The sequence below is a fragment of the Cyclopterus lumpus genome, chromosome 11, assembly GCF_009769545.1.
Source record: "Cyclopterus lumpus isolate fCycLum1 chromosome 11, fCycLum1.pri, whole genome shotgun sequence".
NCBI lineage: Eukaryota > Metazoa > Chordata > Actinopteri > Perciformes > Cyclopteridae > Cyclopterus > Cyclopterus lumpus.
This window is the reverse complement of record NC_046976.1, coordinates 16,765,300-16,780,270: the sequence shown is the minus strand read 5'-3', so window position 1 is coordinate 16,780,270 and position 14,971 is coordinate 16,765,300. Positions and strand designations below refer to the sequence as shown.

At 42.8% G+C, this 14,971-nt stretch overlaps 1 protein-coding gene across 1 annotated transcript in view; it reads left to right on the top strand.

Annotated features, from left to right (window-relative positions):
• LOC117739285 (adenylate cyclase type 2-like) overlaps positions 1-14,971 on the top strand; it is a 44,740-nt gene that overhangs the window by 17,070 nt on the left and 12,699 nt on the right. Inside the window, exons 5-15 of the mRNA XM_034545608.1 lie at positions 621-769; positions 2,272-2,383; positions 3,805-3,932; positions 5,140-5,298; positions 6,274-6,406; positions 10,132-10,308; positions 10,396-10,436; positions 10,531-10,611; positions 12,459-12,528; positions 12,815-12,912; positions 13,561-13,645. Of these exons, the coding sequence (XP_034401499.1) occupies positions 621-769; positions 2,272-2,383; positions 3,805-3,932; positions 5,140-5,298; positions 6,274-6,406; positions 10,132-10,308; positions 10,396-10,436; positions 10,531-10,611; positions 12,459-12,528; positions 12,815-12,912; positions 13,561-13,645 (1,233 nt within the window). The remainder of the gene's footprint in view (positions 1-620; positions 770-2,271; positions 2,384-3,804; positions 3,933-5,139; positions 5,299-6,273; positions 6,407-10,131; positions 10,309-10,395; positions 10,437-10,530; positions 10,612-12,458; positions 12,529-12,814; positions 12,913-13,560; positions 13,646-14,971) is intronic.

The window sequence follows — 14,971 nt, the reverse complement described above, 5'->3', positions numbered from 1 at the left end:
CATATATTTTACTTGGTTCTAGATCATGGTTCAAGATTGTCATTCAACAACAGGGTTAGAAAACAAAATGCAGATGTATTCTACTTATGCCTCACTAGAAAACCCCCAAAACAGATTTCTATGTTTAAATGTGGAGGATGAGTTGGAGCTGGGGGGTCTTTTTCTTTGTTCTACTGTAATGTTTTCTTTTCTATTGTGTTCTATTTTAAAGTATTTCAGAGAAATACAGTAGAGAAAATAGCACAACACTCACCTTTCTTCACCTTTTATTTGTTTTATATAACTTATTACATAGCGCACATTGTGTAACTGTACGTGAGTCAATAAACTCTGAATGAGCAAGAGCACTTCTTCTTTATTATATATAATTATCACCTGTTAATGTCTTCTATCTTTGACTCACAGTGGAGTCCTGCTGTGAGTTAGAAATCAAAAACCAAAATGGAGATGAATATTTTCCAGCCGCATCAGCCCAGAAAACCAAGCGTCCTGCAGGTTTATCAGGGTCGTAGTTTAAATCTAACATGTTTATTCCCTCACTATTACCATGGTATCATATAGTGTAAAGCCAAATATTTGTCCACATGTTCTCAACATAGTTCCCCTCTCTCTGTCCTCAGGAGCGCTTGCTGTTGTCCTTACTGCCGGCTCACATCGCCAGGGTGATGAAAGACGAGATCATCCAGAGGCTGCAGGGACCCAACTTCGGTCGAACCGAGAGCACCAACAACTTCCACAACCTCTACGTGCAGCGGCACACCAACGTCAGGTCAGGACTCCTTCTCCTTTATCTTAATGCTTATTACTTTTGTGTCCTCGTCTCGGAGCTTGATCGCGTCCTGCATCCCCTCGACTTTCGTCCTCCCCTCTCGAGCTGCCCTCACGTTTAGATTGCTCTCATGCTCGGCGCTCCTCTCGTCCCACTTAAATTCCTTTTTCCTTTTTCCATTTCTCGTCATCTTTTCATTACTATGGCCGAATTCAATTCAGAGTTAATCCACCTCCGTTGCACTCTGAGGTCACTCTGTTCTTGGCAACATCCTCCTCTATATTGTGGAAGTCCTTAGAAACAAATCCAGGATAACCATAAGAGCCTATCCATAGAATGTCCCATAGTGATGTTTTCTGTTCAGCTGGAGCCAATATCACTGTGTCAAACTTAAGTACGCCTCAGATGTGTGTTTGTGTGGGTGAGCGTGTGTGCTCATGTTCATCTGGCTATTATCCTTCCAGTAATAACAGATCCTCGCGTGGTCCAGCTCACAGGTAAGAGGGCAATCTCCCCCGAACAAAGAGCTCACACCTAAGGACATGTGGCAGTGTGACTCTGCTGGGACCCTCCCACACTCGTTAGTGGAGAGCTACTGACTCGTAATACTCGCTCGTTGGTTAGGTTGTGCGTTTTTTATGCTTATTGAAAGACCGATCCTTGTCTTTGTTTGAGTGTTTGCACCCTCATCTCGGCGTGAGGTAGGTAGGTAATCTAAACTAGATTATTTTATATGTATGGACGCTTTTAAAGGAATGCCTCACCCTTAAAACAACCATTTGTACAACAAGAAGAACAAGAAGAATCATTCATTTGATGTAATTTGTAGAAAAATGTTGTGTTTTATTGATAACCTTTAGTTTTAAGTCAATTCTTTGTGCTTTAATGAAAAAAAATTGAATGTGAAAACCTTTTTTTAAAATCTAAATCCAGATCCTTTTTTTTTAACGTGTGCTGACTAGTTATATTTACGAGGAGCTGGATACATAATGTAGGAAATACAGTTTGTTTTTATGTATTTCTTTATTATAATAGGTAAGAAAGTGCACAATACTAACATGGTTGAAAGAACAGAGTGCTTTCAATGTACGATCCACACGGATTTAGAAACCAGCATAAAAACAGTTCTGTTGCATTATTTATTTTTTAGCACATTTGAAACCCGAACACACGATTGTGTCGTCATTCATTTCTAGTTTGTCAAGAATCTTCTGCAGTAAAATGTTTCATCCGTTGCCACTAAAAAAGGTTCAAGAACTAAAAAAGTTTGTGGAGAAAAACGACGTCGACGAGTTAATTCAAGTGCAATAAAATACTGAAGTTCTCCGTGTCCTTGTTACTCTTAATAAAAAAATGGCCCCCAAGGAAGAAGATCGTTGCGCCTCTTCATATGTAATTCAATGAAGAACTAGGTATGAAATCAATAGTGATATTTAACGGTTATGTAATGCAATAAAGCGATATGAACCGTGCGATGTGTCGTTTCTTCTCGTTTTGTGCAGCATTCTGTATGCCGACATCGTGGGTTTCACCAGGCTGGCCAGCGACTGCTCCCCGGGGGAACTTGTGCATATGCTGAATGAACTTTTTGGCAAGTTTGATCAGATTGCAAAGGTAACTCGAGACAAACCCATCTTCATTTATATATCAGTCTTCATACACTGTGTGTGTGTGTGTGTGTGTGGTGTGTGTGTGTGTGTTGAAAACATTCACAGCAGAAATGGATGAAGCATAAGAAAGAAGAAGGATCTGTTACATTGTCATTAAGTGAACCACTAATGGCTGTGGAAACCATAAACCATCATAAACCCCTTAAGTTCTTAAGAATCAAGCCAACATCCATCAGCCCTTACCTTAATCAAAACATTATTATCTCAATGTAACACTGATGGCTCTATATGACCTTCATGAGTAAACATTACTAATAGTTCATCTCACCAGGTCCAATTCTGGCAAAATCAGACGAAATCATGCAGGTTCCCCAGAAACTCCGTCAGCTCAGACTCAAGTTGTCGGACCGTCGGCGACCAGCTCACCGCAGACAGACCCAGATCTGGCTCCGCTGCAGCCATAGACCTGCAGTCGGAGCTCCAGAGGGAGCTGAAGAGCAGCAGCAGCCGGAGTGGAGCTTCGCCTCGCTGCCCCACCAGTCCAACACCACGCTGCTGGAGGCCCAGGCCGTATTGCCGGGCCCCCTGGAGAGAAGAGAGGCACCGGAGAACCAGAACCAGGACTGCCTGGAGCAGACTCTGCTGCAGTTGAATTAGAGGTTTTCTAAATGGTCCCCGGTGCTCGGATGCACTACCTCGTTTGTCCACAGGGACCGCCAAACTCAACGCGCAATTAAAGTTCCTCGTTGTAGCTTTAATGGAGAAATTAAGTTTAGAATAATGTGTTTTGGTTCACAAATAGTGCTTTTAGCTAACACGGCGTCCATAACAGCTGAACTTATTTTGAATAGTGTGCACAAAATGACAAAACAACCAAGGAGAGAGAGCAGGATCCGTCTTGTGCCCATCAATCAGCTGAAGCGCAGCCTTGAAATAGATTATTTTCTCTGCCCTGCGGTCAGCGTCGGCCTCCATGCTGTACCTCAGCGGAGCGTTGTGCGTGTTACCAGCCGCAGGTTGCAGCAGTGTGGGCTGGTCAGAGTGCATCTCGCGGTCTCGTGGGTACTCTGTTATTCGGGCCTCAACAGTTGAGTCAGGCTCTCTCTCTCTCCGCTTTGCGTCCAGCAGCTCGGTCGTCCGTTATATAAACCCGGTCCAAAGATGTTTCACATCCCACATGTGGAGTGAGAGCTAATGTGTGTGTGTGTGTGGGTGTAGGATTTTTGGGCTTGGTGTGTGTGTGCATGCGCTGTGTGGAAGTGAGAGAGCATGAAAAATGTCATTTTCTAAATTAAATAGTGAACTGGTAATTTTAGAAAGATTATGGAGTTTGATGATGAATGTACAATAATTCCTGTTTCCCCCTCATTACCTCTCTCTCTCTCTCTCTCTCTCTCTCTCCTCTCTCTCTCCTCTCTCTTTAAGGAAAATGAGTGCATGCGAATCAAGATCCTGGGTGATTGCTACTACTGTGTGTCTGGTCTGCCTGAGTCGCTGCCTCACCACGCCAGGAACTGCGTGAAGATGGGCTTGGATATGTGTGAGGCCATCAAGTAAAATACCAGATCTTTCTCTTTCTCTCTCTCTCTCGCTCTCTCTGGTTCTCTCTCTCTGTCTCTCACACACACACACACACAAACAAACACACACACACACACAGCGCGGCAACACAAACAAACGCGCCTGTCAAACAGAATGAGCAGAAGGAATGCCAGACTTGATTTCAGCTGTGTTTGAACTCCCCAGTAAACACAATGTGAACTCAATATGATAAGCCTCCCAACTAAACAAATGAAAAAGTATTCTCTTTGAGCCCCTCTCTTGCCCTCTCTGTCGCTTTCACTCAAGCATGAACTCACACACATTAGTTTTACAGAACAATAAGTGTTGCTGCTGACCGGCACTGACCTTCAATCACAATCGGACCGAAGACGCCATTCGGTGTCGTCCACCTCTCTGACATGACGAAGCAGAGTCGGTATTTCAGTGCTCACGACAATTTAAATTCTGGAGGAAACATCTCTGGTTACTGGCAGCATTGGCAGTCTGTAAACGTTTGACTCAAATGCTCAACATTTTTGGTGAATATACAGTTCCAGCTAATATAATTGTCTTACATCCAGGCCTGTACCAAATGTATTTAACATTATAAACTTATATTGGGGTAAATAGAGCTTTGAATGTCTTTAGTCATATTATTTAAAAACCCACGCATCACTACTACACAGCCACCACTGGAATTTAATTTGACAAATAGTATAATTCTGATGTTGTTGTCGCCTAATATTTATCTGTAACTGTGCAGAAATACTGGGTTCAAACAGAATGAATAGACGTGCACAAAAAAAAGGCTGAGCAGCATTCAAACGTTGATTTAGTATCCAAGTGTCAACGTTACAAACAAAGCTTTGAAGCTTTGAACTGGTGCAGCTCTCTGTTTGTGTAAATGCGATGCAATGTATTAGTTGGAATGTGATCCTCTTGAACATTAGATGGGACGTCTCAAGGGTTTTATGCTGATACAATACATTCGAGCTTCAGAGGTACGCTTTTAAACTTCAGACAGATCCAGGCTAGTGGTTTCCTCCTACTTCCAGTCGTTATGCTAAGCTAGGCTGGGCTAACCCCAGCTCTGTAGTCAACTTTACGATCGGTATCAATTTCCTTTATCTCACTCTTGGAGAGTATGAGCGAATGAGCACATTTTTACAAAAAAAATGGCGAACCCCTCCTTTAAATCCTGCTCTGCACTCTCTACAGGAAGGTCCGCGATGCCACTGGAGTCGATATCAACATGCGTGTCGGTGTTCATTCGGGGAACGTCCTGTGCGGTGTGATCGGACTGCGCAAGTGGCAATACGATGTGTGGTCACATGACGTAACGCTAGCCAATCACATGGAGGCAGGAGGTGTGCCCGGGTAAGACCGAACCCACTCTTCAGACAATGTCACAAACAGTCTGCATGCTGTTCAAATCCTTGTAATTATTGTGCGGTTGGCAAACGATTGTGAGTATTTGTGTGTGACGCAGACAGGAAGCTTTGCTTTTGGGAATTGACTAACACGTCCTGCCCTCTCGGTGATAAATGCCGAGTTGCACTTAGCAAGTCAGCGAATTCCCATCTGCTCTGCTGCGGTTCCATGTGGCATTAAGTCTCAGTGAGCTTCTCCCAGTGGCTACCAGCGTCATAGTGTCATTGTCTTGAGTTTCAGTGGAGTGCGAGTGTCTCAAAGAGGCTGTTTCCCCCTTAAAGGAATAAGGTACTCACTTGCTCTCAGATTTATCAGTAATCATTATGAAATATCAAAGTCCGACTAGGCCATCCTAAAAAAAAGAAGTGTTCACGTTAGTATCAGTTTTCTAAAAATTCATGTTGGCTGAACCCCAGTAAACCGCCCCCATGAATCCATATTCATGTGTTGCAGCAGCAGAAGAACAGGCACAATCAGCAATCAGCTGAAAGTATTTATATTAACTTGCTTTACATCAGGAAATGCACGTTTACGGACTGACATGGAACGTGTTTTGACCAGTCGGCTCCACATTGGTTATGTGGGCAGCAGTCTGCCATCCTAGCACCATAACAAGCACGGGGAAATCGGCTGGTGGTTATGCGTAAGCTACACAGAAAATAAGCTCTCTCTGGTGCCACTGCGTTGTCTCACTGGGCTGCTAATGGTTGGTCTCTCCACTTACGTTGAAAGGTATCTGGAAAAATATGAAAACACATGTCCCTCTCTGTTTGCAAGGGCTACAAGGAAAGCTGAAGAGGCAGAGCTGCAGGTTCTTGGAAAGCTAGAAAGTAAATAATATGTTCGAGAGAGATGTTAATGGCACAAGCTCTTAGCCTCTCTCATCCTCCGCCCTCTCATCCCTTCTTGTCCCAACTTCAGAAGGGTCCACATCTCTTCTGTGACGTTGGAGCATTTGAAGGGCTCATACAAGGTGGAGCCTGGAGACGGACCGAGCCGAGACTCCTACCTGAAAGAACATGGAGTGGTGACCTACCTGGTCATCAACCCCAAGGTCAGACACCGTCACCGACATGGTCTGGAACATTCACATGAAGTCAAAAGAGGTTAATGTGACCATAAGAAGGTGACGTTTGTGGTTTGGGTTTTCAAGCCTCGAGTTCGGCATTTTGGCCATCGCCATCTTGGGTTTTGGCTGTCGCCATCTTTGTTTTTTGCAACCAGTGAAAGGAAGTAACGTAGAGATGCCATACTGGGCTCTGGGAGCGGTAGCAACCTGTCAAACCCTGCTTACTCTAAATGGGACCATAATTTACTAAATGAAAATGCTGTATCAAAGAAAGGTTTAGAAATCAAGACCCCGGTTACTCGAGATAATGCACTGTTTCATGCATTTTTTCTTGCTGAGTAAATGAAACTATTTTTGAAGCTTGATAGATTGAGAAAATTCCCCCAACTTTTTAAGCTCAGACACTCAGAGAGCACAGACCTCCGCCAAGGCTGTTTACATAAGTTATATAATAAATAAATAATCCACCCTGTGATTCGGATCTGATCCAAAATGTTACGGGTTCTTCCTTGGCCCGTGCAAAACATAACCTCCTTGGCCAAGATTATTAAATCCCAGTGGGGTCAAAGCTGAAATCAAGAATATTTTTCTCGGTTCATAAAGAAGTTGATGTTTCGGGTTAATAAAGAAGATATAATATTCACTCGCACATTATTTTACACATATTTTATTATATATGATCCAGTTTGAATCTTCACATACAGTCGTCAGTTTGCAGCAGCAGTCACACCTTTTTATAATATGTGTGTTTTGAGACAAGACTTGGTTTTTAATGTAATTTATTCTTAGATATAATGAGCTAGAATGCAAAAACAGGAGGTTCAACTTTCAGCATCCTGGACAACAACACTGCTTTACCAACATCGCCACGGCACCGTCCCATCCTGCCACAGTGAGCAGCTAAACAATATGACACTGTCAAGTGTCGGGGAAATAATACGAGAGCACAGTGGCATGATGAAGGTATGTTATCGGATGAATAACATATCTCTGCAGGTGTTCAGTGAAGTCTCTTTCCACTGCTCGAGGCGTCGTGCAGTCGAATCGGGACAAACAAGGGCTGCTTAAGGACATCTAAGAGATCTGCCTCTTGTGTGAACTCTCTGATCTCTATATAGACCATGTTGCTGGCAATCCAGTCTGTGCTCAATGTGTTTTTGGCAAATCGTGTTTGACAGTCCTCTCTGCCTTTCTAATCCCTTCATAACTTGGCGAAGATGCAACCACCCCCTTGAATATCTCCACTAAGACCTCATTTTCTCTCCTTCGGGCATCCTGTGTTGCTTCCATAGACCTCGGGGCTTCTGAGTGGCATCTCCTTTCTGAAGATTTAAGGCCTTTATGCTTTCCTGTGCATCTTTTGTAAATGCCACCACTGACTCAAAAAGCTGCGGCTTCTCTTCAGCATCGATTCCTCCAAATCTGGTCCTTTTGGGTCCTTTTGGCTCCTTTTTTCGTTTTCTCTTCTGACTCTTCTCCAGAGAGCTTGACCGACACTCGGTAGCTTTCCCCTTAAAGTCGTCACATCCCTTTAAACACAGAGAGCAGATTCCCAACTCTGTAACAAAATATTTCTCGAGCTGAAACATGCAAATTTGTCTGGCTTTCATAGAAGTGACGACATAATTAAGCATGTTTTTTGTTTGACAAAAAGAAATCCATCAATATGTGTGACACCTTCTTTCCGACAAGCATATTTTGCCACATTTGTCTGTGAGCAACATGTTTCCAAGAACCGCTCTGCTGAGTTGTTGTACGCTCCACCAGCTGTGGTTTTAAGTTTTGGAGAAGACGTGATGTCGTCGGTAAACAAGCGGCATCTCATTGGCTGCCTTCTTGAGAGCGCTCTGCACCATCGCGCTGCATTTCACGACAGATTGGCACTTTGCAGGTTTTTCCAACTCCTTGCGGCAACACTCGAGAAGAGAGAAACAAAGATTCTCTGGCTCCATCGCAGCCCCGACAGTAATTGACTAAAGCAGCAGATTAGGCCTGACCCACCTTGCAGCATAACATTATTACTTTAAAGAAGGGCTCTATAAATCTGTGACAAGACGCTACCCTAGATCTTATATTTACCGTCACAGAGAAAGCTTTACAATATCAGATATTGGAGAGAAAAAAGGGCTGTTGATTCTCTGTGGCATTTATAAGTAACCCCGAATGGATTTTAAATATGGAGTATAAGTAAGAGTATGGAGGAGGCGTCATCCCCACAGTCATTGTCAATGTCAATTACAGAGCGGTTCAGCACACCCCGCGGGAAATGAACACCACCGTTACTTCTTTTTAAATTTCTCATGATAGGCTTATGTGCCATAGTCGGATCAGTCACAATACCGGTCTCTATATTAATGGAAAAAAAGGAACATTATCTGACTAATCCTCCCCAGATGTTAATCCATTTTGGCAAAAAAACAAAAAAGCACTCACTTTCACTGCGTTTTTTTCCCGGGCCACGTTTTTTCCCGGGCCACGTTTTTTGCCAGCGGTAAAGTGGCGTGGCGTTCGTCAGACAGAAGCACTCGGCATCCAGAACGGACCAAAATAAAAGGCGAGCGGCATCGTTCTCTTGAATTGTTTCATGTAGCTCAAAACACTGACAGACAGGGCACATATTTCAAGAGCTGTCAGCTTCACCATTTTGTTCCCAAAGTACCTGCTTTACTTCTTTCTACTTTGTTAAATATAATATATATATTTTTTTAAATATAGACTTTGAAGATCAGCTCGGTCAGAAATGAAGGTTTGTGATGTTTGTAGTGAGTTTTGTATTATTGTGCTCTAAATGCTAACGTCTCTCTGTGTGTTAAAAACATAATGTATTTTACCTCAAAAGATAATAATAAAAAATGTTCTAGTGTTTTTGGAAACTATACTTTTCGGGAGATAGTACATTGCAGGACATTTTGTAAACACATTTTAACTGACATTGCTCTCCTTAATTGATTAACGTAACATTTTTAAAAGCACTCACAATGAAGACATTATTTAAATGAGACATATCATGCTCAGGTTCATAGTTGTGTTTTGTTACTACTTGTATATCTGTCTGAATATGTCTTTTTTTAACACGCCCTCTTGAAAACGCAGTCTGCGCTGAGTCAATCCCCACAGATGTTAAACAGTACAACAGAAAAGTTTCTAACCCTAAAAACATTTCTGTTTCTGTCGCTGATTGCAAGGGGGCGGATTTTATTATGTAACTCACCCCTTAACATTGTATTAAAGTTTGAAGTTAAGCATAATTTAGGGAGTGGCCGCCTTGAGTGACACACGGATGCTTCCAAGATGGCGACGGCCGAAACCACCCACTCTGAGCTTGGAGAATACATCCATATGCATCTATAATACAATCCATCCATTCGTTGGATTAAGCGCTTTTAAACCTTCGCAGTATTTATTTTGCGTTTGATCGCAGTCTCAAATAATAAGTGTTAAAGGGAAGCATCTGTCGATTTAAAAAATAACAAAGTCTCCTTCTGAGAAGTGAGAATTGGATTTCACAAGTAATAAAACCATTCAATTTACTCGGGATTTAGGGATTACAAATGTTTCAGGGTAAATTCGCTGACTCGTAATCGTCCATTGTGAACACAGTGACCAATGTGGCGTGGTCCGACTCCGTTGGGTCAGTCAACACGCTACAACATCCCAAATGTCAACATTCACCTGTGTCACCTTTCTCGATCCCTGTTTGGTTTCCCCAGACTGAGAGGCACAGCCCTCTGTTGGGCGTGCGCTCTCGTCCCTCGCTGGACGGTGGCAAGATGAGGGCGTCCGTCCGAATGACCCGATACCTGGAGTCCTGGGGCGCAGCGAAACCCTTCGCCAACCTCCACCACCGAGACAGCATGACCACAGACAACGGCAAGATCAACACGACTGTAAGTGGGCGCCAACGCCAACGCATTCTCACAAGCACACGGATGCAGATATTTCGGGGATTTTAATAGGTCTGATTCCGGTTTCAGGACGTTCCAATGGGGCAGTACCACTTCCAGAGACGAGAAAGGTGAGCTCCGTCTTTAAAGCATTTCCTCACACGCTTTCATTACTCTGTCGCCGTGTTTTGAACGCGTCCTCCCCCCCTTTCCTTCGATCCCCAGGTCCAAATCTCAAAGGAGGAGGTTTGAGGAGGAACTCAACGAGCGAATGATTCGCACCATCGACGGCATCAACTCGCAGAAGTAAGCGCCGCGTCCTATTTCTGCATCAATCACAGACGCGTCAGATAAAGATCCTCACGGTACTAGGCAGTAGAAGCATCACGTAGGCGTGGACGCTCACAGGTGAAGCCTGTTCACGAGTTCCCGGTGTGAAGCGAGAAGTCCTCATTAGATAATCCTTTATTAGGCCCTGCAGTGGGGACATTTACAGGATAAAAAACAAACAAATAAAAAACAAGTATTATAAATAAGCAATAGAAAACAGTAATAAATGAGTACTTAAGAAACATTCACAGGTGTTTTAACCCAAAGATCTTTCCTGAAGCGTAAATAAGTAGTTTTGTTCCATTTACCTAACTGAGTAGTTTCCTGTGAAGACTGAGGTTTATTTTGAAAAGACACCGTGTTGCTGGCTTAAACCTCAGTCAATCAAGGAATTAATGTATTGTTGTTCAAAGTGTGTTTTTAGGGTGAAAGTGTCTCACCTGCTCGTGGCCTAAACAGCATTTGTTCATTGTTCTTTTTCGGGTGAGGGTCTAAAGGTGATTTTCTTGGTTTCTCAGTGTCTCGGGCCCCAGAAGTGACCCACACTATATTTATTTTTGGAAGGCTGCTCATAAAAATGCACCATTATAACTAAAATAACTGTGATTTGTAATGGTGCCAAGGAGGAGGGAGTTGGCAAAGATAAAAACGCAGCTAAGATACAATAATAAAAACTTTATTAGTCCCGAGGGAAATTCTTCTGCCAAGATTTGGTCAAAGCTTACAACAGAGGGATGAGAAGCAACGATAGAATACAGAGAGAGTGACAATATAAAGTGTTTCTAAAGTAATTGTAACACCAGTTACAATTGCGCATGATAATATTATGAGAGCGATATTGTCAATGACAATGAAAAGTATTAACAAGTTATATTGCACATGAACGCGATGTAAACTTAATGGTGTGTAAAGTGGGTTGTTTCCTGAAAATAAAACCTCCCACTGGGAGCATTTGGAAGAAGGCACACGGAGGCACAACTTGTTCACCGAGAGGCAGCGACGTGGTTCATGAACCCGACCTCCGTTCATCTGGCCCGGGTCCAGACCTCTGAATCCGCCCGCTGAGTGGAAACAGCTCTGTCTGATATCCGGCAAGTATTTCAACAGACTCTGCCCGCTTGTGTCTTTTTACTAATTTAGCCATTAGGGTTTTTTTTCCCATAACACTATGTATTTAAATGTGCATCTCTCGGGGCGTGTGCAATATTTCTACATATATTTTCTACTGCGTCTGCTGCCTCGTTGGCTGCGTATTATTTTTAGCAGATTGCAACTGTGCGCAGCGCTATTGCCCAAACAAAATGTCCCTTTGGGCACATTTCAATGGTCTTTTATCGTCATTATGCAACACAGGGATGCGCAGTTGTAATTTACAAATTAAATGGAACAAAAACAGTCGTGGATTCCTGGAGTCTTTTTATTTTATTTTTTATTGCGTCTCCAAAGAAATATAAACATGAGCAACAAAAACAATTGTCTGGGCAGAGAACAAGACCGGCATCCTAACATTGAACATTTGTCATCTTATCAACAGCTTATTTACTAAATTAGTTTGTAAATTACAGTTTATGTTATTTACCCCAAACTAATTGCAATGATTATATTATCATATATTTAGTATTCATGGAACAAACAAAAGGCTTTCTAGCTTTTTTTTCATAAAATCGGGGCTATTTGAAATAAGTAAAACAAATATTCAATTGAAACCTTTAGTATTTGGCTCATTACGGCACCGTGAAGAATGGTGTTCAGCTCCCACATAACAAGCCAGAGCCCGGTCCCTCAGTACGGTCTGAATCCATCTGTTTCGATTGTCTCTGCAGACAGTGGCTGAAGTCTGAGGACATCCAGAGGATCTCATTGTTCTTCCACAACAAAGCTCTGGAGAAAGAGGTAAGCGAATGCATACGAAACACCTGCCAGCATTGTTCACTGGGGAAGCCAATCGATGGAATTGTGTAGTCGTCAGTGAGGAACAACAACCACACAACACTTTTGTCCTCAAATTCCTGTATTCTCGTATTATATTCATCGTTTTTACTTCATTCCACATACAAGTCTGGTCTGTTTTTATGTTGCGCACGCTCATGTTGATTCTACATTTTCCTAAAGCGTGATTCACTGCTGCTATGTTACACAACATTTCACGACAATGTTTTTTGTTGGCTTCTCTCAACAGTACAGATCCACAACATTACCGGCCTTCAAGTATTACGTCACCTGCGCCTGCCTCATATTCAGCTGTATATTCATAGTGCAGGTCCTCGTCCTGCCCAAGTAAGTCTGCACCCCTTCACAGGATTTACATTGCACCGTTTCCTCGTAGCATCAGCAAAGTCCAGCTGTGTTAAAAAGTCATTTGATGCCAGCTGCCTCATCAACAGGACCTCGCCGAAATGAAAGGAGTCAGGGGAGCAAGAGGCCGAATGTTTAAAATTCGATCGAGATGAAAGTGCACCGTACTGATTATAGATGAGGTGGATCAAAGTGTGTCGTCTCTTTAATGGTGAGGGGAGAAATTCACGGCCATGCTAATTTACTGACTCTGGGAGCCAGAGGTGTAATTCGGTATCTGAGAGGCTATTGATTGTCTGATTCGCCTCTCCCTCGCTCTCTTCTCCTTGGCCCCTCACATTCAGACGTGACATCATCTGTTTTACGGGCAAGGATCCTTAAATCAGCCGCGCTGTGTTCCTCCGTAGAAAAAACCTGATACCTGCGTGTAACTGCATTAAGAAGCACGTACAGTTTGCTGTATTGTACCGTCCACGGTTGTGCTTACTCAGCGTTAATGGTCTGGGGTAGAATACATTAGAGCCCCCAATACATTTATAACGCGGGATGGTACTGTAGGGACCAAGAGGGTTTAAAGTAATGTGTGTGTGTGTGTGTGTGTGTGTGTGTGTGTGTGTGTGTGTGTTGCAGAACTGCTGTGCTGGGGATCTCCTTTGGCCTAGCGTTCCTGCTGTTGGCTTTGATTCTGCTCCTTTGCTTTGCTGGTCACATTCTGGTGGGTTTGCATGGATTCATCTTGCAACACTTACAACACACACACACACACACACACGCACAGACAGGTGAGACCATGAATTTGGAAAGGAGATTTTACTTGCTTAAATGGTAATTTGCCTGTTGGTCCAGTTGTCTATCTGCTGATGACGGAATCATTTCCCAACAGGTCGATATATTAGACTGCTTATTAGGGGTGGGATGAAATATTGAGACATTAATATATTATGTTCCTTCTTCTTGTGATGCGTAATCATCAGGCCAAATATTAATATCTTAATAAAACATGTGGGCGCTCTAAATGGCTGTGATGGGACCATTAAAAAGAAAGGAGTTAACTACGCTGGTGTTGAGGCGGAGTAGCTGATCCAGAAAGAAGCAACGGTTGAATTCCCTAAGTTGCATTGGCCAGCTCATCTCAAAAAACATTTATGGTGGACATAATTTGTTATACGTTCAGCATTCATAATGTTTTATACCTTTGCTGGCTGCAAGTACAGTGTAATCACAAAGATTATCAAACTGTCACGTGCAGAGTTGCAGAAAAGGGAACACTAATATTCTTAGTATTATACTTGTTGTAGAGTTAGATTCCAGTGGCTTGTATCTAATAAAATATTTTGCTTCAATCCATATGCGTTGCCCTTTTAAGCTTTCAATAACAACTTCTTCATTGTCGGCCCGTGCATCAAGGTGCCACTGTGCGTGGCATCGTTTGCGACTTGTGTGATCCAAACAAAGTGCACCGATCCACCAGTCTTCAAATGTAATGGCGTCTTAACGGCTTGAAAAGTGCTTATCATGCGCATTAATCGGTTAAAAAAAACAAAACAATCAAAAGACAGGATCTACTAAAATAACTCCTTCACACGATAGTTCATCCGTCAAGACGCTGCTGCTGTTCGTTATGCAGCTCAAGTGTCGGGATGGTTGTTATTAACAAGCTAACTACCTGTCACGAGTGTTTTATGGACAATCAATAAATACTTTCTCCCCTAAGAGCCTATAGAGATATAGAGTATCATCACACAGTGAGTTGGTCCCTTCTAATCAGTGGAGGGTTATCAATATAGCAGCGAGTCGGCCCAGAATCAGATATCAAATTGTTCAATTAGTTACTTAAAAACGGGTTAATTCACAATTGTGTTTAATCAGAGGATTGTAGATGTGTGCTAACTTTCAGTTTAACACTCAGAGCCGTGGTCACTGGTGAGAGTGTGTCTAACACACTCGATGCGATGTGTGTGTGTGTGTGTGTGTGCTGAAGCTCCACGGGTTTTGTTTATGGGACATGTTATAGTGAAAGGATGTGTTCATCTGTGGAAGA